Source organism: Anopheles ziemanni, chromosome 3 (genome assembly GCF_943734765.1).
Source record: "Anopheles ziemanni chromosome 3, idAnoZiCoDA_A2_x.2, whole genome shotgun sequence".
Classification (NCBI taxonomy): domain Eukaryota; kingdom Metazoa; phylum Arthropoda; class Insecta; order Diptera; family Culicidae; genus Anopheles; species Anopheles ziemanni.
The window spans coordinates 4,097,556-4,122,289 of NC_080706.1; the positions used below are offsets into that span (position 1 = coordinate 4,097,556).

Genomic DNA, 24,734 nt, shown 5'->3' on the forward strand with positions numbered 1-24,734 from the left:
GCAAAGAACGCATTCCAAACCTTGAAAGACATAATATCTTCTAATGATGTTTTAGTTTTTCCAGATTTCCAGAAGCCATTTGAACTGACAACAGATGCATCAGATAAAGCACTAGGAGCTGTGCTTTCACAAAAATGCCACGACGGAGATAGACCAATAACCTTCATTTCCCGAACTCTTTCCCAAACTGAGGAAAATTATGCAACAAACGAAAAGGAGATGCTTGCCATCGTGTGGGCACTACATACACTGAGAAATTTCATATACGGAGCAAAAATTAATATCCATACTGATCATCAACCACTAACATTTGCTTTATCACCGCAGAACAACAACGCAAAGCTGAAAAGATGGAAATCATTCATAGAGGAACATGATTACCAGTTATGCTACAAACCAGGAAGATCGAACGTCGTAGCCGACGCCCTTTCCAGAATACAAATTAACTCACTAACACCAACCCAGCACTCAGCTGATGAAGACGATAATTCATATATCCCTTCAACAGAAGCACCTATTAATGTTTTCCGCAACCAACTAATATTTAAAATCGGAACTAATTCCTCTTCCGAACTAATAAGCCCTTTCCCGAAATTTAAAAGGCATATTTTCATCGAACCAAATTTTACTACTGATTTTATCAAAGATAAATTCAAAAAAGTTATTAATCCAAACGTAATTAATGGAATTCATACAGATGAACAAACAATGGGAATTATCCAAGAAGTTTATAAAAACCTTTACAATCCAAAAACAGTTAAAGCTAGATTTTCTCAAATACAAGTTGAAGATCTTTGCGACGTAGAAAAACAAATCGAAGAGATTAAAAATATCCATAATTTTGCACACAGAAACGCTAAGGAAAATTCATTGCAATTTATAAAAAAATTCTACTTCCCCGGAATGAGAAAAAGTATTCAAAATATTGTTAAAAATTGTGAGATATGCAAAACCGAAAAATACGATAGAAAACCACAAGTATTTATACCAGTAAAAACACCAATACCGACATATCCAGGAGAGTTAATTCATATTGATATATTTGCATACAACGCAAACTTTTTATTTATCACGTCAATCGATAAATTTTCAAAGTACGTTAAAATACGACCGATAAAATCGAAATCAATCGCTGACATAAAGGAAGTATTACTACAACTTTTATATGACTGGGACTTGCCAGCCCAAATTGTTATAGACAACGAATGTACTTTTGTATCGAATGTAATCGAACAATCAATACTAAATCTAGGAGTCAAAATCTTCAAAACTCCAGTTAATCGTTCAGAAACCAATGGTCAAGTAGAGAGATGTCATTCGACTATCAGAGAAATAGCGAGATGTACGAAAAAACTCAATCCAGAAATGAGTATCATAACATTAGTGCAACAAGCCGTTTATAAATATAATCATAGCATTCACTCATTTATAAAGGATACACCAAGAAATGTGTACGTAGGAGAACGATCAGATGATCCACAAGAAAGAGCAAGAATAAGAGAAGCTACAAATGAAAGAATACTCGAAATATTCAAAAAGAATGATGAAAAAATCAAAGATGAAAAATATAAAGACTATGAAGAAAATGAATACGTATATGAAAGGAAGAAAACAAATAATAAACGCGAAAGTCGTTTTAATATAATAAAAGTAAAGGAGAATCATCCAACTTATATAATTGATTCGAATAATCGAAAAATTCATAAAATGAATCTAAGGAAATAAGGAAGAAATATTAATACACTCTTTGAAATTCTTTTAACTATCGTTACAGAGTGATTACAACCCTGTTGATCAAGCTTATTGTAGCAGATATAAGCATATATGATCTAAGTAATAATCCCTTAGCTATAATACCAATAAGTAAAGCTAAAGTTCAAATCGGATATGTAAGGACGATACATCCAATCGATTTATCAAACATAGAAGAAGCAGTAGAAAAAACGTTAGAAGAAATTCCAAATGGAATCTATACGGCATCAATTGAAAGTTTGATTAATATAAAAGCTAGAACGCTACAGGAAACCTTTAGAAAGATTAGACCGTTTACAAACAGAGAAAAACGATGGGACACGATCGGAAAAGTTTGGAAATGGATCGCAGGAAATCCAGACGCCGACGACCTACACATTATTAACTCAACGATAAACTCCCTAATTGCTGAAAACAACAAACAAGTAGTTATCAACCAAGGTTATCAACATTGAAAATCAACGATACGAAACGCACCAGACAAAGATTCGTCAACTGATCCTGTTATCAAACATGAACATGCTACAAGAAAAATTAGAAGTAATTGAAGATGCCATCATACTCGCGAAACACGGGATTCCAAGCAGCAAGCTACTATCCCTAGATGATCTAAACTCTATAGCCCAATTCCTAGAGAGTAACAACATTACTTACCGTACTCCAGAGGAATTGCTAGGGCAATCAACTGCGCAAGTTGCTGTAAACCAAACGCATATTATCTACATACTAAAGTTCCCCAAAGTAACCACACAAATGTACGAATACGAATACATTGACTCCATAATCCAGCACGAGAGACGGATTATCGTAAAACAAAATTTCATAATACGAAATCGAACGCATGTATTCGAAATTACGGAAAGATGCCAAGAGCAGGAAGATTTCTACATATGCCAACAAGTAAATCTGCAACAACCCACCAAATGCATAGAAAAACTCGTGAAACGAGAAGACGCTGAATGTCAATACGAAAAAATTTACTCGAAAGGATTGGTGAAACGCATTAATGACGCCAATATTCTCATTAATGATGCAATCGCAGAAATATCGTCAAATTGCAGTAATGCAAACCAAGTATTGAACGGGTCATACTTGATACAATTTGAAAATTGCAACATAATCATCAACGGAGAAATTTATTCAAACAATGAAGCCATCATTCCCGGTAAACCATACCACTCGACAGCGGGAATAAAAGTCAACATAAGCGAAATTGAAGACAGACCACCGATAGAATATCTAAACAATCTTACGTTGCAACATCGAGAAACGCTACAAAGTATAAATCTACAAAACAATTCCATCAAATGGAAAATTCATGCATTCGGAGGAACGTTCATGTTACTATTCATATGCGCAACCGTAATCTGCTTATTTTTCAATAGAAAGAGAATGGTAAAAGTAAACATAAACCAAGAACCGCAACGCGGAGAAACATTCGTAAGCAGACCAACATCATTCCACGCAGCAACAAGACTTTGAGGACAAAGTCATTTAAGAAGGGAGGAGTCAAGACAACGCCAGCGCATACATTGTGGACAACGCCATCGCATACATTGTGGACATCGCCAGAGCATACATTGTGAGTCAACATTCGATCATCGCGACGCGGCCCCCGGACCACAACATTATGCTGAGTTGCAGCTTCCCATAGCAACGCGGACCGCCCGCATTATGCTGAGATTGCAGATTCCCGCAGCGACGCGGACCACCTAGAATCAGAAGACCGTGAACCAACGATCCAGATCGCGAACCGATCATCAGTTGGTATCCAGCATCCGAACACGATAGTTGGGTATTAACCCGCACATATGTTGTAGGAAATAAAGTTTAAGTTTTTTTAAAACTCAAACACCCGCAGCAGTGCGTTAACTCCCTTCTGTTCTGAATCGAATCTTTCTGTGTTTCCGAGGTCTCCTTTTCAAGTGATTCCACGCTAGATTGTTCCGGTACTATTTCCAATTTTCGTGATTCCACATGATCATTCACTAGGTGATCCTCAGTGAACACTTGAACTTTGCTTTTCGATTCTTGAAAAACCACATCTCGAGCCATAAAGATCTTCTTTTTCACAGGATCCCATACTCGATATGCGTTGCTTCCATACCCGACCATATAACCAATTTGGCTTTTGGCATCAAGCTTCGTTCGCTTTTGCTTTGGTATGTGACAAAATGCCTTACTTCCGAAAATTTTCAGACGAGATACATTTGGTTTCTCTCCGAACCACATTTCGTACGGCGTTTTGTTGTTTTGTAGCGCTGAAGTTGGACTGCGATTGATCAAATATACTGCAGTCAAAACTGCCTCATTCCACATTGATCGTTTGAAATCTGAATCATCTAACATTGACCGGGCACGTTCCATGATAGTCCTATTCATTCGTTCTGCAACGCCATTCTGCTGTGGCGTATATGGCACTGTCGACTCCATCAAAATTCCAGCTTCCTCACAGAATTGCATAAATCGAGCATTTATGTATTCTCCGCCGTTATCACTTCTTAATTTGCTGATTCGACTGCCAAAGTGTGCCGTGACCATCGCTACATATTTTTTAAAAACATCCACGACATCTTCTTTTGACTTTAGTATAAATGCTATTGTCAGATGTGTATAATCATCAATAAAAGTGATGAAATACTTCTTTCCATCCCATGAAGCTGGTGTAAAAGGACCGCAGACATCAGTGTGAACCAACTGCAACGGACGAGAAGTTCGATGTTCAGTTGATTTTTTAAACGGTAGCTTGGATTGTTTTCCCATCATACAGGAAGAACAAACTTCTTTTTCCGATTTCAAAATTCCACTAATATCGATTCCTTCAACCATTTCGCCTCGTACAAGCTTTTCCAGTCCAGCATTTCCAATGTGTCCATACCGTCGATGCCATAATGTTATGTTGCTTCCTTGGTCTACGGACAATGCAGATACGATTTTCGGAACAATCATTTCTATTTCGTATAACCGACCCTTCTTCTTTGCAAAGCCAATTACTTCCGTTTGACGTGTTATTCGCGCATTTTCTTTTCCAAAAACTACTTCATTTCCTTTTTCTGTTAATTGTCTTACCGATAGTAAGTTGGCGGAGAGTTCAGGAACATACAAGACGTTGTATATTCTGCACACTTGATTTTTATCATTTACAGAGCATACTACTTTCACTTCGCCGACCAGGTTGCTTGAAAGTGATACTCCTGACTTCGCTACATGGACCATGATTGGTGTTTCCAATTTCCGTAAATTTTCAAGATATGTTTTATCATTTACCATGTGCTCCGATGCTCCACTGTCTAGGATCCAGCGAATTCTTCCTTCAGTTGGTGTAGCATTACATGATAAAAATGCAATTTCATTGCCTGTATCCGCTGTGTATATCTTACTATTTTTCCTCGGTTTGTTCCAATTTTTACTGCTGTTTTTCTTTTTCGATAATTCTGGACAATTAACTCGCTTGTGTCCAATTTTTCCACAACCGTGACACTTGTACTGAAACTTTCCAGTTTTTCCAGTATTTCCAGCAAATGCTGTGCTCGATTCCGGTCTAGCTTCACCGTATTTTCGCTTAGTTTCTTCACTTAGCAACCGCGACTTTACAAATTCCAAAGTACACTGTTCTGCTGGTAACGTCTCAAGTACCGTGATGAGATTTTCGTACGCAGTAGACATTGACTGGAGCAGAAAGAATACTACCACTGGTTTGTCGAATTTTATGTTCGCCGACTCCAATTCCCGAATGGTCTTTTCAAATTCCAAAATATATTCTTCCATTGATTGTCCTCCGTCGTACTTCATTCCTGCCAGCTTTTTCAATAGATAAAATATCCCTGAAATTCCTTTCCTTTCGAAAGTGTTCTGCAGTGTAGTCCATATTGCCTTGGGTGATGTTTTCCCGCGAATATACTCAAGCTGCGAGTCCGCTATTTTATGGATAAGGACGGACTTACACTTAGCGTCTTCCTTCTTCCGCTTAGTCCGTTTTTCCTCCTTTTCCTTTTTTACAGCCGCTGAATCTTCGGCTACTTCCGGGTAGAAATCTTCTTCTTCTAAAGTTTTCTCAATACAATGAAGCAATCCCAATTCTTCCAGGTAGGCTTCAATCCGAAAGCTCCAATTTGAAAAATTTGTCCCGTCGAAAAGATATACACGAACACGAGATTCCTCCATTTCCGGACGTTCTGGGCCCATAACCAGTTGAATTTGTGAATGTGTGGTTTGGAATCTCTTTTATTAACTGAAGATACCGACTGCTTCCACTCGCTGCTAGCTTAAGACTCAATCACTTCAACGCAAGCTAAGGATACTATGATTGCTTCCTCAACAAGCAGGACATTCGGAGTGGGAAGCCAACATAATGACAACGATCCAAGAAAAAGATTTAGATTACGTCCGAATTTGCCAGTGAGTTTCACATTTTGTACAACTTTTTCAGGTAATCGTGAATGTTTTTAATTGTGAGTTACTCTCTTCATTTTATCTAGAGTTGCTGATTCTGTTTCCTTGATGGGCTTTTTCCAACGAGCGCATGCTCGGAACTACTTGCTAGCTCCTCTGAACAACAGCAATTACGCGATAAATACGATACATTTACAAGATGTGTCCGTTGCCCACTCCTTACAAAAATGGCTAAATGATGGTTGCTCACCGAGCAAGATCATTCTGGGAGTCCCTTTTTGGGGGGTAACATTTACGTTGCAAGATCCCGCGAATAATAGGCTGGACGTTGCTATTCGCGATCACGGCAAAACATGTCCGGTAACGGCAAAAGAAGGAGGATGTGCTTATTTCGAACTGTGCCAGGTATTCAACGAAACTGGGTGGACCTTCAAGTGGGACGAAGACGGCGCATGTCCGTACGCATTCCAAGGCGATCAATGGGTCTCTTATGAAAATCCGGCGTCAATCGAACAGAAGGCTGCTTTTGCTAGAGCGAAAGGCTTGGCAGGAGTCTTTGGTTTTAAAACCGGATATGATGACTATCGAGGCATCTGTGGGGGGAAATATCCTTTAACCAAAGCATTATGGAGAGGATTTTACTCCAAAAGTACTCCATAAATTACATTGTAATGATCGACGAAATATGGTAAAATAAAAAGTAAAATCGTATGAAAAGAATAAACATAAGCTTGTATCGAAAAATTAGAAGTTCGTTTCTCTGCATACCACCCTCTTCAATCGTCTAACCCTTACTCTTTCAAAAAAATGGTTGTGTTTAAGTCAGTTTTCTCATTGGAGGTGTGTCGTAATTCGGCTATGTCGGACCGCTTTTTGCAATTTGATGTACCAAAGGTAATGATGAGCAAGAAAAATTTGAATGAAACTAGCTTCTTACTTCGAACGACACCAGCGACATAAATGTAAGTTGACTTCTGCCATAGGTTGTACCAATGACTTTGAAATGTTGCTGAAATACATAGTAGCCCACTCTTAATTTCGAACGCGTGACGCAAGCGCAAGCACGTTGTGTATTGAACTACCAGGCAAAGGTTCTTTGCTTTGCTGCTTATCAACAATTCTTCGCCAAACAAATGAACCAGACAATTTTTTTTTTGCTTACCAAAAATCTCTGACCTGTTATTCCACGCGCGTTATACATAATATTTTTTTAATGTGCTCTCACAGTCATCTCAGCCTACCAATCAACAGCGACCGAGGCGATAAGTTACGGTATTTAGCTCGATTCGCAGTAACGCAAACTCAAAGACCTCAGTTTGATTCTACCATTGGCATAGAACAGTGATACAGCTGAGAGTTATATTCTTACCATGGCCAGAACTGGTAAATGATTCTCAACATTTGGTATATTTGCAACATTTGAGTGAAAATCGGGTTTTGTATTTTTGCTTCACCAACAGTGTTATGTTTGGTTCTGCTTTTGGCCATCGGAGTTTGCGTCGAAAGTTCGCCTGAAGGACGTGTAGAATGCATCTATTCCAGCTCAAACCAGAAGCGACCAGGCACATATTCCCTCCAGATCGAGGACATTCCAACCGAATACTGCACGCATGTCATCTACGATCATATAACGTTCGAACATTCGTCAATGACTATCATACCCAGTAATCCGGAGTATGATGTTGTACAAAATGGATGGGAAAAGTTTATTGACCTGAAGAAAGCCAACCCAAAGCTGAAGCTTCTAATGTACGTCGACAGGGCTTCATTCTTCATCGAAACGGACGAGCTACGAAAAGAGTTCATCGACGCAATTGTTGCATTCTTGACGGCATATAAGTTTGATGGCGTTACCTTCAGGTGGTTTGGATATTGGAATAGAGAAGGTGAAGAGAGTGGTATATTATACACGTTTTTTGAGGAATTACATCGCAGCTTTAAGGCAGCTGGTCATCCGGAGTGGGAAGCCAACATTATGTTGTTAATCGGGGAACATGGCATAGATCACGCACGACTGTGTGGGTGAGTGTAATATCTTGTTTCAAGTGTGTCAAAAAAGTGAAAATATTGTTTATTGATGAGTTCTGTATCCATTTCTTCCAGAGTTGCCGATTCTGTTTCCTTGATACCAGCTTTTGACAGTTCTAATTCTCATACTTACTTGATGGCTCCTCTGAACAACAGCACATTCAAGGCTAGTGATGTACAAGATGTTTCTATTACACACTCCGTACAAAAATGGTTGAAAAATGGTTGTCCAGCGAACAAGATGATTCTGGGAGTCCCCTTTGTCGTGGCAACGTTCACGTTGGAAGATCCCGCAAACAACGGAGTGTATGCTCGTGTTAGCGGTTCTGGAAACCCATGTTCGGTAACGGGCAACGCAGGAAATTGTGCCTATTTCGAACTGTGCCAGAAATTCAACGAAACTGAGTGGACCTTCAAGTGGGACGAAGACGGCGCATGTCCGTACGCATTCCAAGGTGATCAATGGGTCTCTTATGAAAATGTGATGTCGATCGAACAGAAGGCTACCTTTGCCAGAACTAAAGGGTTGGGAGGAGTCTTTAGTGTAGATATGGGATATGATGACTATCGAGGCATCTGTGGTGAAAAATATCCATTAACTAAAGCAGTATGGAAAGGATTTCCCGCGAAAAGCACTTCATAAATTGTGTTGTCATGATCGTCGGGGACGAAATATGAAATGAATAAACATAAGCTTTTATCAAAAGGTGAGAAGTGTTTTTATCTAACCAAATATAAATTGCCATCTTCCTCACAATTGGACACCATCGTAATCAAACACCTTATTAAACACCACCTTACTCTTTCTAAAAGTTTCTAGTAGTTAAGAGTTCACTAAACCTTTTTCGTTCGGCGTACATTGATAGTTGATGTTGATTGATGAAAAACATAGTGGGTCACTGTGAATCTCGAAATCGAGACACAAGCACGATGTGTATTGAACTACCAGACAAATGTTCTTAGCTTATTAACAGTTCTTCCGCAAACAAACCAACCAGCAATGTTGTTTTTTGCTTATCAAACACTCTGACCTGGTATTCTACGCGCGTTATACATAATCTTTCTTTAATGTGCTCTCTCAGACATCTCAGATGACCAATCTACAGCGACCTCCTCGAACCCCGTACCATCCGCCGAGGCGATCAGTGTTGGTACTAGTCGTCAAACAAAATCACTAATCTCCACCGGCATTTGCTCGATTCGCAATAACGCAAACTCAAAGACCTCAGTTTGATTCGACCATTGGCATAGAACAGTGATACAACTGAGAGTTCATACCATGGCCAGAACTGGTAAATGATTCATTTGAGTGAAAATCGGGTTTTTGTATTTTTGCTTCACCAACAGTGTTATGTTTGGTTCTGCTTTTGGCCATCGGAGTTTGCGTCGAAAGTTCGCCTGAAGGACGTGTAGAATGCATCTATTCCAGCTCAAACCAGAAGCGACCAGGCACATATTCCCTCCAAATTGAGGATATTCCGACCGAATACTGCACGCACGTCATCTACGATCATATAACGTTCGAACATTCGTCAATGACTATCATACCCAGTAATCCGGAGTATGATGTTGTACAAAATGGTTGGGTAAAGTTTATTGACCTGAAGAAAACCAACCCAAAACTGAAGCTTCTAATGTACGTCGACAGGGCTTCATTCTTCATCGAAACGGACGAGCTACGAAAAGAGTTCATCGACGCAATTGTTGCATTCTTGACGGCATATAAGTTTGATGGCGTTACCTTCAGGTGGTTTGGTATTGGAATAGAGAAGGTGACGAGAGAGGTATATTATACACGTTTTTTGAGGAATTACGTCGTAGCTTTGAGGCAGCTGGCCATCCGGAGTGGGAAGCCAACATTATGTTGTTAGTCGGGGAACATGGTATAGATCACGCACGATTGTGTGGGTAAGTGTAATATCTTGTTTCAAGTGAGTTAAACGACTGAGCATATTGTTTATTGATGAGTTCTGTATCCATTTCTTCCAGAGTTGCCGATTCTGTTTCCTTAATACCAGCTTTTGACAGTTCTAATTCTCATACTTACTTGATGGCTCCTCTGAACAATAGCACATTCGAGGCTAGCGATGTACAAGATGTTTCTATTACACACTCCGTACAAAAATGGTTGAAAAATGGTTGTCCAGCGAACAAGATGATTCTGGGAGTCCGCTTCACCGGGACAACGTTCACGTTGGAAGATCCCGCAAACAACGGAGTGTATGCTCCTGTTAACGATTATGGGAACCCATGTCCGGTAACTGGGATCCCGACATATTGTGCCTATTTCGAACTGTGCCAGAAATTCAACGAAACTGAATGGACTTTCAAGTGGGACGAAGATGGCGCCTGCCCTTACGCATTCCAAGGCGATCAATGGGTCTCTTATGAAAATGCGGTGTCGGTCGAACAGAAGGCTAGCTTTGCGAAAACGAAAGGGTTGGGAGGAGTCTTTAGTGTACATATCGGATATGATGACTATCGAGGCATCTGTGGTGAAAAATATCCATTAATTAAAGCATTATGGAAAGGATTCCGAGCTAAAAGCATTCAATGAATTTTTGGCCCTGATTGAACAAAACAAAATTTGATAAAATGAAAAGTAACATTTCATACATCGAGAAAAATACACATTCGTGAAAAATCAAACGGTATTTACCAACAAACGCCCTCTCAATTGATGACGTTGCTGATCAATGATGTTTAACCTTCATAGTTTTAAGACGTTTTAAGTATTGTATTTTGTTTTATTTTGCAAATTGTTGTGATGACTTCATTTATTTATGGCTCGATTACGACTATCTCATTCTCCTTATCTCACTTAATACTACCACTAATGCAAACCTTTAACTATGTTTTTGGTTGTATTTCTGAATTTGTACAACGCTGATGAAAGACATACTAGGCGAAGCTTAATCTTGAAAGCGTCACTCGGGAGTCATACTACAAATCAACATTGCTCTTCTTGACCCCCAACATCATAAGTATTGGTACTCATCGTTAATCCAAATCGCTAATCTGCACCGTATTCAGCTCGATTCGCAATAACGCAAACTCAAAGACCTCAGTTCTGTTCAAGAGTTGGCTTCTAGTGGTGGGTCAATCAAGAGTGCAACCAGTCGCCTTACCATGGCAAGAATTTGTAAGCAAATCATAATATACAGTGTGGAATTTCTGTACAACATAGTTAACAATGACTTCTTGTATTTTAACTTCTCTCAGCAGTGCTATACTCGGTTCTGTTTATGGCCATTGGGGCTATATACACTGAAAGTACAGTTGAAAGACGCATGGACTGCATTTATTCAAGCTCGGCCCAAACGCGCACAGGCGGTAATGCCTTTCAAATCGAGGACATACCGATCGAATACTGCACGCACGTCATCTACGATCATATATCGTTCGAGCATTTCACAATGACTATCATGCCCAGCAATCCGGAGTACGATGTTATACAAAATGGTTGGGAAAAGTTTATTGATCTGAAGAAAGCCAACCCAAAGCTGAAGCTTCTGATGAGCATTAAAAGTCTTTTTACATCGGACTTTATTCAACCGGCTGAACAGAGAAAGTCGTTCATCGACACAATTGTTGGATTCGTAGAGGAGTATAAGTTTGATGGCGTTTCCATTGTCTGGTTTGGTTACTGGGATGAAGAAGAAGACAAAGGTACCATATACAAATTTTTTGAGGAACTACGACGCAGTTTCGAAGCGGCTGGTCATCCAGAATGGGAAGCCAACATTATGATGCAAATTCGACGAGAAAACATAGACTACGGACAAATTTGTCGGTAAGTGCATTTGTACTAATGTTTCAAGACAACGTCTATATTTTCAATCAAGTACTCTCTGTCCATTTCTTCCAGAGTTGCCGATTCTATTTCTTTGATACCTGTTTACGATAGCAACACTGATCGAACTAACTTGCTTTCTCCGCTGAACAACAGCACATTCAATACTACGAATGTACAAGATGTTTCCATCACACACTCTGTACAGAAATGGTTGAAAAATGGTTGCCCACCGAACAAGATCATTCTGGGTGTACCCTTTATGGGCCGTACATTTACGCTGGACGATCCCGCCAATAACGGACTGGATGCTCCTTTCAGCGACCATGGTAAACCGTGCCCTGTGACGAGCACCAAAGCAATCTGCGCATATTTCGAACTGTGCAAGAAATTCAACGAAACTGAGTGGACCTTCAAGTGGGACGAAAACGGCGCAGCTCCTTACGCATTCCAGGATGACCAATGGGTCACTTATGAAAATGCAGCTTCGATCGAGAAAAAGGCCGCTTTTGCTAGAACGAAAGGGTTGGGAGGAGTCTTCGGTTGGGAGCTCGAGTACGATGACTATCGAGGCATCTGTGGTGAACAGTATCCGTTAACCAAAGCATTATGGAATGCATTCCATTCAAAAGCTAATCCATGACATGTGTGGTCATATTTACCGAGATAGAAGTAGAATTAAATGCAAAGTAAAACCATGTAAATAGAATAAAAATTAGCACTCTCTGCAGAAAGCTGTGCTCGCAACTGCTCCGATCAATTGTTACGATGACCTCTGGGTGTCCTATTCGCGATAATTCCGATTTTTTCGAAATGTAAATGAACCTGGTTGACCTTTGTCTGTTTTTGCTAGTACCTTGTTGATATTTCTTGGGTCCGATAATGGAACATATGCAAACCTTATTTAGCTTGTTTCACTGGTTTGTTAGCTGTTGAGGCACGAAGAGATCAGTTCCAATCAAGACTTGCTAGACTGCGGGTTATCTTGAAACCATGACGCGACTAAGTAAGCTTTTCCAAACATTTGTTAACTTACCAGTAGGTGCATCGAATAATTTCTAATTTTGAAGATTTTTCCCTATCTCCAGCTGTGTTGTTTACGATTTTTCTCCTTACCATCGGATGCTGCTTCGCTGAGGAAGCATCTCAGGGACATGTGCACTGCACCTTTACCAGTTATGCAGCGAAACGGCCAGGCGAATATGCCCTGCGTGTCGACGACATTCCTACCGAGTACTGCACCCACGTTATATACGACACTGTGTCTATTGAACGATCCACACTGGCCTTCCTACCCAGCAACCCAGATTACGATATCCTAGAGCAGGGTTGGGACAAAATTTTAGATTTGAAAAAAGCCAACCCCAAGGTGAAGCTTCTGATGGCCATTCACAGTGCTTACACTTCCAGCTTGGCCCGAACGCCTGCACATAGAGAAGCATACGTTGATGGAGTTGTGTCGTTCTTGAGTGAGCATAAGTTTGATGGAGTTTCCATCGCCTGGTTTGGGTACTGGGAGCCAGCCGATGTTAATGATGATGGAATATACAAATTGTTTGAGGAATTGCGTAGCCGTTTCGTAGTAGCTGGTCATCCGGAGTGGGAAGCTCACGTAATGATAGGAATCAACGAAAAAGACATAGATCACGCCCGAATCTGTCAGTGAGTATAAAACGTGTTCAGAAACATTGAGCCTTCATTTAATTCTATTCGTCTCTACATTCTAGGGTGGCTGACGTTGTGTCGCTGGTGGGAATGCTCGAGCATAGAACTACACTGAACCACACGAATGTGATCGCTCCTCTCAACAGCCATACGATTGACACCCGGGACCCGAACGATGTATCTATAAATCATTCCTTGCAATCGTGGCTCGACGACGGATGTTCGGCGAACAAAATGGTGCTGGGAGTTAATTTCGTAGTTCAAACGTTCACCTTGGCGGATCCCAAACACAAGGAATTAGGTGCTCCAACAAGCGGTTCTGGCAAACCATGCCCGGTAACTAATGAGAAAGGTATTTGTAGTTACATGGAACTGTGCCAGGCATTCAACCAGTCCGAGTGGATTTTCAAGTGGGATGAAGAAGGCGAAGTTCCGTACGCCATCCAAGGGGATCAATGGGTGACTTATGAAAATGTTTTATCGGTCCATCAGAAGGTGTCATTTGCAAAGTCTCAAGGACTAGGTGGTGTTAGTGGCATGAACTTGTCGTACGACGACTACAGGGGCAAGTGTGGTGAACGTTATCCACTGACCAAGGCAGTGTGGAATGCATTTCGTACATAGTTCAAACACACTGCAATGAAAGATTTTTTAAATCAACGAATGGACTATAGCATGCATGAAATAAATTTCATCAAACAAGCACAATCTGGTTTCGTTACATCCTCTTGGAAGTTGTAATCTCTGACCTTTCACTTCATAAATCCAAACATTAACACTTACTTCATGTCGTTATCGCCCAAGCGTAATCAGACACGAGTAAACCCAAACATGCTGATTAGTTTAATTGTAACAACACAACAATTAGTTGATCGGAAGAAAACGCGCTGCAGATCAAGAGGTCGCAAATGTTTCGATGCCGAAAAAAACATCCTTTTAAACGAGCGCAATATTCGCCGGAAACTCACATTGAAATCAAGGGGGTGTTTTGCTTGATTGTTCCTCCAAAGGCGCTCACTCGCTCGAAATGAAACGCTCCAATGACGTTCCAGTTCTGACCAGTAACGTTACGCTATGCGAAGAACTTGCTCCTGGTATGTTGCCAAACGACGGATCGGCGAAGCGATATGGACGGGTCATGCGTTAAAGACAAACCAGTTTGACCCAAATACTGGCGGTTGTGTCTCGACATTCGAGGTCACGAGAATCGGTTTCGCTTTTTTCTAGCACGATAAGGAAAGCAGATCAGAAGAAAGTTTGAGATATACATTTTCTTGTTCTTGTCCAGTTATATTTCTTGCAGGAGAACGTATGGCGTAAGCAAAACCTTCAGACTTTGCTTAAAAAATGCGTAGTCGTGCTCTAGTTCACTAGGGCGGAAAATGTAGGACGCGGCCGGCTTTTTTTTATTCGGGTCTTTTGCATGAGAAGCGGTTTCATAAATAAATATGTTCATATACATAACACACAGGGAGTTGCTTATTAATTTGGATCAATTGGGAGATTCATCAAATTTGTCTTTAAGACCCTCCGTCGCCAGTTTAAGGTCTTTTATGGGGGTGTTATTTTGAACATATGAAGGATTTTTGTAACATATGATCTCAAAACACTAAATCGTTGTGTGTTGTGTGAAGTATGTCATCAAATAGCCACATCAAACACATTCACGAAAAATCAAACCATATTTCACGAACAGTCGTTTTTGTTCGTCGCATCATGTCCCGAACCATCCTTTTTCCTGTGTTGTCGGATTATCTTTATCGTACCACTCCATGCCTACACAACAAGCCATTTTTTCGACGTGTAAAACTCCCAAGGAAATCAACAAGAGCCACCGAGCTCTTTCGGCACGAAGCAGGCGCCACATGGGCCGCATGAAAAATGGAGCCCCCGACAAGAAGTTATCAATTTCCCAACCAGATGGGATAAAGGCGTTACGGCAACAGAGAAATGCAAATCCCTAACGATTCCCTCGCCCCCGTGGAACGAAGCGTAGGTGAGGCTTCCCAATAATCCTTGTCGATCTGTTGCAGGCAAAGTTTTCAATTTCCTTCCACCAAAGGCTCGAATTTTTGAGTCACAAAAAGTCGTCCCGTCGGTCGCGTCGTGGTTCACGCTACAAAAGGGACTATAAACATATCCGGCTTCATCTCGCCATGCACCTCCGGCTCATGGTTGCAATTGGCAAAGGGAAGCCAACAATGGAAAGATATTGTTTTCCTTCGCACGATGCGAGTCGTGGGCTGCATGCTGCGAGCCGCCTCATTGACTCCCTCGGAATGGGAAGGAGTTGTTCCGAGTGGCATTCGTGCTTGTCATGTTAAGAAGTGGCTCCCATGCAACGTCCCGCTCGGATGTCCATTATTTGGTATGGACCATCGTGCCCGTTGCACCACTACCATTCCAGCACGTATCCGTCCTCGGATGGTGCTCGTTTATGTTTCATTTATGTTTCACTTCCTTTTGAGTGGGTGCCTTGGCTTGGCGGTCTCGGAAGTCTTTAAGATGCTGTGGCCTCTTGCGTCGGCGGTCGGTAAACGATTTCCGTCAGTTACGCTTTTCGCTTTTAGCATACAAGCACACTCATCCTAGTTCATCAATCCACCCACACATGGAACATCACGCCTGCGAGGGAGAACCTGATGATTTTCCCGTTTTTCAGCTCCATTTTGTCACACTTTCGCAAAAAGGCAAAGAAAAAAAATATAAACACGTCGGGATGGAAAACGAAAAAATCATACTTTTAAAAGGACGCCAGTAGTTTGCTGTGGAAGGTATTTTAAACAACAACACTCGAACGGGGGAATGGCGAGACTTTGGAAAAAGATAATACAGCTAACGACCGAGCAACCAACACATAAACCCGGACTGGAAGACAGCATAAAATATCCTCGTCATCGGTTGAGCGGTTGCTTCCGGTTCAATTAAAAATTCCACCCAAGGAAAAGTGGAACAAACTATCAACACAACAACGGTAGCGTTTAACCGTGTGCACATTATATCGACGATAGATAACGAGAGCGTAAAATGCAACCGAAGAAAAACGCACCCAGCTCGGGATGATACACTCTCCATGTCGGTTTGCGGTCGGTGGAGTCGGGAAATTTGACAGAGTAATTAAAACTCAACCCCTGCGCAAAGGTGGTTGAATTTGTGTTATCCTTTCTCACTTTCTCCATTCGCAGCAGATGCAGTGAAAGAGGAGTGTTAAACAAATATAAAAAAATAAATTCACGTCTACCGATCTTCCACGTGGTATGAGTTTGTCATTTGCGGGGTGCTTGGATGTGGAAATTATAATTAAAACTGTGCACCGTTTTTCTTCTGCTTACGTTTTGTAAAGTTTGTTCATCTTCATGCTGACACTGGAAGTGAACTGCTTTTTGCCCTTTGGTGTGTGTTGGTTTTTGTGGTTTACCTTTGCGAAATGAAATAAAAACGTTTGTAGAACGATTTAATTGTAATTGTCCTTTCAATTTGCCTTAATGGTAGTTTATGTTTATCTTTTCTTTAAATTTTGTTTATTTGCCATATTCTCCAAGAGTCTGACATGTCTCATTTTTTCGTTGCAAATTTGGCCTCGAGCTTGTCTAATATTTCAGTTTTACTAGAAGAAGCAATATTCTGGAACTTTCCTCTTCCAATCGTTTCTTATCGTTGTTTTTTTTCCTCTATTATCTCGATCTCTCAAGTACCACCATTAAGCAAGAGTTGTTCTTAAATTAAAACGGTCTATTTTTAACATCTTGCAACATTACTCTTGGGATGCGCTAGTTAAATCCTTCTCGTTCATGCTTTTTCCTGCCTTTAGTCGCTTCGCTTAAAGCTGACATATATTCCCCGTGAGACTGTGAGTTTTGTTACACCCATTTTTCTTTACCTTTTCTTATCGTGTGAGAGGGCACAGGCTGAGCCACCTTTGGTTCCCTATAAATCGCTCCACTTCCCTATTTTCCTACGTCCTGTAAACGGTGGGGGAAAACTTACGATTAGCTACAAAAATAATGACACTCATTAGTCGTCCCAAAAAGCCCAGCGCAACCGACAGGGAACTCGTGGTGGTGCATAAATCTGCGCGCCAGCATAAACGAATGGTGCCCAACAACACGGCACACACGGCACCGTGACGTCACAAACATTTTTGAGTGTGACGCACCGAGTGAACCTTCAAAGCTGGCAACATCTTGTCTACAAGGTCACACCCGTCGTCGCCTGAAGGGCGCAAAGTTCGCTGAAAATTCACGTGGTTTTTCAAGGTTCGCTTGTTTTATTTCCCTTTTTCCACACGCGCTTGTGTATTTCCTTCACATCTTGTCACGAGCCATCGGTTTTCTTGCCACTCCAGCCGGTTGGCACTCCTTCACCGCGAAAGCGTTTATCGTGAACAGTTGATTCAATGTTTGTCTTTTGCTCGCCGAAGGATTTGCTTCCGGGAAAATCGTGCGTCCTCCAGCTTGGAACCGCAAGCACAATCGGCACCATATTGTTTCCTCAAGTAGGTAAATGTATTCCGGACGTGTCGTGGCGACCTTCAACCATTCTAATTCAATCCTCGATTGACCTTTACGGTGGCCAAACATGTTTACACAATGTTTTGCTCCCATCTTCGCGTCGTTCACGTCGGAGCCCACGCCGGAATGAAAAAAAACCTACTGGAGCATACCCATCCGCGAAATGGAACCAAGGAACTGTCTACTTTTTGACAAGTGGTTCAGACGAATTTGAGCCGGTTGGAAAAAAAAAATGATTGAGGTTCAGTGTAATGTGATTTTGACGTGCTGTCCTTAAGTCTGAACACTTGCGATGTGAAGGTTGCGTTTTTAGTCCTGATTCAGTCTTTGTTTCCTGATTTTCCTCAACGTTTTATTTATTATTGTTCTATTAATTGTTGAATGTTTATGTCGAATGCATATTTTTCGACTCTGATTATTGTTTCAATACTTTTATTTACAAAAAAAGCTAATTTAATCACTTATAACACAATTCAACTAATGCATGTCATCGACAAAATATGTTCCACAAAAAACGAAAGCTGCCTTTGATCTAGTGCATCACATTATCTTTGTTGGCCAAAAATTCTTCACACCCTCGGGAAAAGAAGGATTGATGCGCCACTTAGGGCTAGCATCTGTGTTGCAAGCTTACCATTGTTCTCTCTCCGCCCCCTCCCAGCCTCGGAAAAACACAACAGTGGCGGTCACGTGGCAGTATTCTAGGGTGACATACTTTCCGTGGCCTGATTCTGCCTGATTCGCCAGAGAGAATCGAGACGAAAAGCAAGTGGTTGTCTGCTCGGCGGCAGTTCTTAACAAGCGCCCACCGGAAGTGGCGGTTAATGGCAAATATTCACGGTTCACAATCGGAAGCAGTGAAACCTTATACTTGAATCGTAAGCCGCCGAGCGGGTCACTGCCGATATAATTCACGTTTCGTTCCATTTCGACTCCTGCTGACTGGGGATAAAACAGGGGGACGTTCCAAAAATGTTCCATATCGGGCGAGGGACCCTACGCACTAACTCAATACCCACACACAAATGTCACTTCAACCAAAGCAAGCGATGAATTATGGGGAAAAGTTCTAGCTTTCCTCCACTCCAGCGAGAAAAAAAAACAACCGTCACCAACGGCTGTGCCGATACTGTTTTACTTTGCCGCAGGATGGAGTGGAAACATTAGCTTTGGCACAATTTACGAGCGCGTCTGCGGGAAATCAACCCCACGCGAAAGGAAAAGTAGCACCGGTGGCGAAAGTAAAAGTTGAACAAAGAGAAGGCAAAGACGTTGTGCGGGGCGGCGGCAATCCGATGACAACGATGGACACGTGCGGCGCATATAAATCAATTCGTACCGATTCAGAGAGCCTTACCGGAAGTAAATCCCATACGAAGTGCAGAAGTGGGCCAGACTCGTGTGAGGGTCTTGGGTTTTTTTCCCCCTGAAGCGATTATTTGTGCCGACGCAAAATATGGCTACATCATCCGCTTTGATGACGTTGGAGGATGTCGTTGGTCAGATTTGTTGATCATCGTCACGCTGGCCTGGGAACTGGCAAAGTCCGAAAGTCCTACTTTTTCGGCCAAGACTTGACTATTGATTTCCAATAATCATCCTTCACTTGATGAAACTGGAAAAGAACTCCACTCGAGCGAGGAAAGAAAAAGAAATTGAAGCGATCAAGAACAGGTTCTAGCGATTAATTGTAGTTTTGATTAAAATCGTGACCAAAACGCTACCGATTCGCTTTTTCTTCATTTCCGACGCTTTCCATGACACGTGCAGGTGTTTTTGGGTTGGCTAGAAACAGGTTCCCGTGCCATCGTCGGAGTGTGACCTACATTGAAGCAACAAGTATCTCCGAAACAGTATAACCCTTTCCAACACGTGGCCAATGAAGCTCGGATGAGGGAAAGGTATTTCTTAGATAATAAATTTGAAACGATACTGTTGGCCTCTACGGAATGAAGCTGTCTTTCTATTTGGGAAACTGTTTCTTTTTACAACAAGTGCATCACTAACGAACAAGTTGGCCCATTCCAAAGATGGAAAACAGTTCATGAGGGTTGATTGAATTAAAGTCCGTTGCACTTCCTTAGCTTGGCCTCTTCGCTTGACCTGATCGTAAACATTACCCATACTGGAGCTCGTCTCTGGCAAGTGTTGGCAATGAAAAAGGTATTAAAACACAATAAAACCGAACTAAACTAAGCGGCACAACGAACTCGGTGAGGAAGTTCCAAATGCGTCCATCAAAGTTATGTTCCAGCTTTCCACCTTTGAATGTACGCGGGAAGCAAATCTCTTTCAGTCGAGTAACTTCGATTCGTTTCTGGCTAGATGATAGTTCTGGACCTACTCCAAGGTTCCGTTGAATAAAGCGATTTTTCACTTTCACCCCTACACCCTTTGAAACGACTCAGCACCTTGATTGCGTTCCCTTTTTTTTCTTAAGGATTCATTTTATGTCCATGAAGAAGGGGGCATCGCACATAATTTTACGACCATCATGAAAAAGGGAGAAAGAAAAACGCAAACAGGTCCAACGACCCATCTCGAACGACTCCGGGCAGGTCTATCCAAAAGTTGAACTTTTCACTCTATAAAACTAACGGTTTGAGTGACTCACGCCATCAAGCAACCGTACTCCATCATGGACTTCCAGGTCCTTCCTGGGGTGGCCGAAAACACGACGTTGCTGCAGCTACGTCCTGCAAGAAATGGCCCCCATCCTTTGAGAGCAACCGACTGGCAACAGAGAGTCCGGTCGAAGGTAGGCTGCGGTGGAGATAAAACCAAACATAACTAGGTCAGCCGGATGGGTTGTTATCAATCATATGTTAACTCCTTCACCTTAACACCCATCAAATGTTAGGCTGCGTAACGAGCAAACGAGCCATTTCAACCAACACACACTTTTATGCATTTGGAGTGATGGGAGTAAGTTTCGTCAGCCTGCTTTTTTCCCTTGTTTAGTTCCTTCTAAAGCTGTGAAAAAATGGTTTCCTTTACAAGAAAGTCTTCATTCAACATAAGGTTTTTAAAGGTTCTTCCTTTCGCTAACAAATTATGACTTTCTAGTTGCTTCTCATATTTTAGTTTACCTTCAGTTTCAAGGCTTAGAGAAATGATAAAATATACATCCTTTTATGATTAGAACCATTGCTTTTTGTTGATGCTGCATCTTTTGGTATATTTTTAATGGGGCAATTTCATTATAATGCCTTAGTAAATTTATGAGCAGAAATTGTTTCGAAAGCAGAAATTGATAAAACGGGTTTTTTCTAGTACAAGAATTCCTGGATTTGCGCTTTTCATATTTCTGCTTTACTTACATTCTTTAGTAACATTGGTTCAGTGCGTTTTTTTAAAAGACTCGGGGAAAATGTTCCAATTCTTTGCGTTGTTGTCTATTTTTATCAAACAACAGGTATTTTTGATTGTTAATAAAATCTTATATGTAATCGTTGTTGTGATTCATTAATCTAGAAACATAATTAGTTTGCATCTTCGATGTATAATTCTATTTAAATCTCATCATCTTTTAACAGTTTTGTAGCAATATTGCAACACTAGCGACAGTTTGTGACAACTTCAGGTGGAATATCTCATCAAACTAATCAAGTTCTTTTCACGACTATATCGTTGTGCGTATGTCAACAAAAAAAACGAAGATAAAATGCTCGTAAAAGAAGGGCTCACAGGCGCCAATTTGTTTATTGACTGTGAAACACACCTCATCCTCTTAGTTTTCCACCTCAGAACTCCAACAAGCAACAGCGGCGAAAGAGCATTCCGAACCATTGGGGAACTCCCAAAGTTGGTTTTTATGTTTTTTGGGGAGCTTAGGGGAGAAGGTAATTCAATGTGTGACCTGTGTGCGTGTGGTTTTATGTGTCCATGCACGGAGGGAGTTGAAAGTGATGCTGCGGTCGCTCGAAAGTCGATGAAGTGATTTGTTTTCATCCCCCTCCCCCCACCCCACTCTCCCAGGAGGGGTGTGGGGAGGGGGAAATAAAATGGGGCCCGTTAGATTGATGAGGGATCATTTATCATGCTCACATGCCACATGGGGAGTTCATGAAGCCCGTGATGTGGTTTCGGATTTTTCGGATGTTCGTCCGAAGACCAGCATGATCGAAGACAGATTGAAAAGATAATTTCGATTCCGTTTGAAGTCGTAACGGTGGCGGCCGACAGAGGCGCCGTATTTCTTTTTTCAATTCCAAGCGCTCCCCCCCAAAAATCTGGTATCCGTTCTCTGGAATTTCTGGAGCGGAGAAAGATTGGTCAACTAAACTGACTGGACTGGTTTTGTGGTTGGCTTTGTGGTCCCGAAAGAATCGCCCGTGTTTGATTGATCTTTCAATGATGCTGTTGCCACTGGAAGAGGAAGCCCGCCTGAGAGGCACGTGCCGGAATGTATGTGACCAGGGAAAGGAGGGTCGAACACACCCTCGGCTACCGAATTGGAGCACCATCGACCACCTGTTTTCGCTTCTTCCTGAACCGAACGCACGGCTAATAAATTCCAAAGACTCACTCTCACCAAAGGTGTCCGGCTAAACACGTTAATGCTTTTGCCTTGAGCAAGGTCTCCAACGTGTCGTATTTGTAAAGGGCTAAATGGGGTCCGGGATTGCGAAGAAGTGTTCTCGAAATGGGAGGAAACCGTGACCTGACGAGTGAAGGGAGTGAGTAGCACCTATCGAAAGGGCAATCGCTGTCTCCGGTGATCCGAGATTTAACGTGTAAATATTTAGACAGGTTTATCGTTCGGTTGGGGAAGTTATCTCCCTTCCATTGAACTTTGACTGGGCAACCACGTAAACGATTGGAATGTTATGGGGAAAGACAGTTTGTGGTTAGTCAAAGTCAATTCACCGGTGAGCGTTTCATAGGAGACGCTATAAATTACTGCTATGTCAATGATCCCTTTGGAATTAAGCAAAAGTATCATCTTCCCAAACCACAACGAGAAACCCATTGAGAAATAAAGGGAACTTGCATGTATCGGAACATACAGCAATCAACCATTCCAAACGGTTTTGTTCCCCGTCTTTTTTGAAGAAGCCGACGGAACCTCAACTCACACACACGCGGCCAAGGGCTAATCAATATTCGACCTCCTTCCAACAACTTTCCTCCAAATTGTCCCAAATGATTTGACATAATACGAGATCTGCTTCACCGTTCCGGGGATCGGATCATGGGAAGACCGGTTTGAATATTAATTTCCTCTCACCTCACACTTGTACACATTCCCAAAAGCGACCGAACGGCTAGATAAACGGCCTGACTTAGTGCTGCGGCGAAGCGACAAACGGATTTGCCAAACGAGATCGTGGTTTGAAAGTTCTAGTGGTCAGAGCCGCCCTTCAGGGACTTACGCTCTGAATGTGGACAGTCTGTCGGTCGCCTTTGCAAATTCGAAATACAACTAAACCGTGTCGCTTTTCCGCTATTAACAGTGAGGACCCCAGTGATAATCTTGCGCTGGGTTTTCGTTGTGTTTTTCCGAGTAAAATCCCTTTGGGGGCGAACGAATTCATTCGTTACTATTTCATCGCTCGACTTCGGTTGAAGAATCATAAATTTTCCCCGTCATATCTTACTGCTCGTTCCCTTCTTACCACCACCTAGCAGGTTTAGTTTCTGATATGATCCGCTACTAACGACGAAAGCCACCAATTAATTTCCCGAGTCCAACCATTTGGCGAAAAGCGCCAACGGCAGCGAATCCCCGTTCCAACGGAGATTTTGGCCGCGTGCGCTTGTTGCGGTTTGCAGAGCCAAAGCTTTCACCACCATGGATGTGTCTGTGTGATTCGTACGTGTGCAAAGGAAGTCCAGTACCACACAAACACATACACATGCTTTTAAGGTTGGACGAAGTTCGGTTTGGCGCGTCGGAAACGGCTTAAAAGCCAGCCTTTCCGTTCTCACCGCGGAAAACCCAGCGCGGGTTTGCTTTCGATTAGAAAGATAAAGAAAAGATAGCTGGTAGAGAGAGTGAGAGACGGGCTGCGCACGAAAGCAGCTGTCAAAACAGGACACATGAAGTGCGTGGAAATTTTGGCACCGGCCGCACCGGATGATGATGAATCAGCTTCCCATTTCCGACGCTTCCTGAACGCGCGCGCGACGGCTGGAATTGTTTTAGGGCGAAAGTTGGGAAAGTTTCAGTGCCAGTACGCCAGTGGGAAAATGTGCGCTCAGACACACTCACACAACACTCTATTCTGCAGGAGGCGGCTCGCGTTTTGGTGTGAACACGTTTACCAGCGAAGTCAGCGCGCGAAGACGTTGATGAAGTGTGGTTTTTGAAGTGGATTAAGATGATAGAATTTATAATGCACGTCTCGTCGCTACGATAAACTACGGATAGGATGCACCACCACCAACCCAGGGTTCCTGTTTGCCACACATCCGGTTGTGGTGCAACAGACAAACGTATGGCGTACTTCAATCGATAAACGTGAAAATTCCAGGCAACTTTTGCCACAGGTTTCCGTTATCACAGGAATCATTTATTTATACGATCAACTTGTTGCTTATAGATTATTATTTTAAAAATATTAACATCGGTCAATCAATCCAACAACATC

At 42.0% G+C, this 24,734-nt stretch overlaps 1 protein-coding gene across 1 annotated transcript in view; it reads left to right on the top strand.

The window, feature by feature from the left end:
• The window catches only part of LOC131289286 (endochitinase-like), a 59,567-nt gene extending 50,161 nt beyond the window's left edge, over positions 1 to 9,406 (top strand). Inside the window, exons 3-5 of the mRNA XM_058318506.1 lie at positions 7,605 to 8,166; positions 8,248 to 8,627; positions 9,255 to 9,406. Of these exons, the coding sequence (XP_058174489.1) occupies positions 7,605 to 8,166; positions 8,248 to 8,627; positions 9,255 to 9,406 (1,094 nt within the window). The remainder of the gene's footprint in view (positions 1 to 7,604; positions 8,167 to 8,247; positions 8,628 to 9,254) is intronic.
• Positions 9,407 to 24,734: the final 15,328 nt, after the last annotated feature.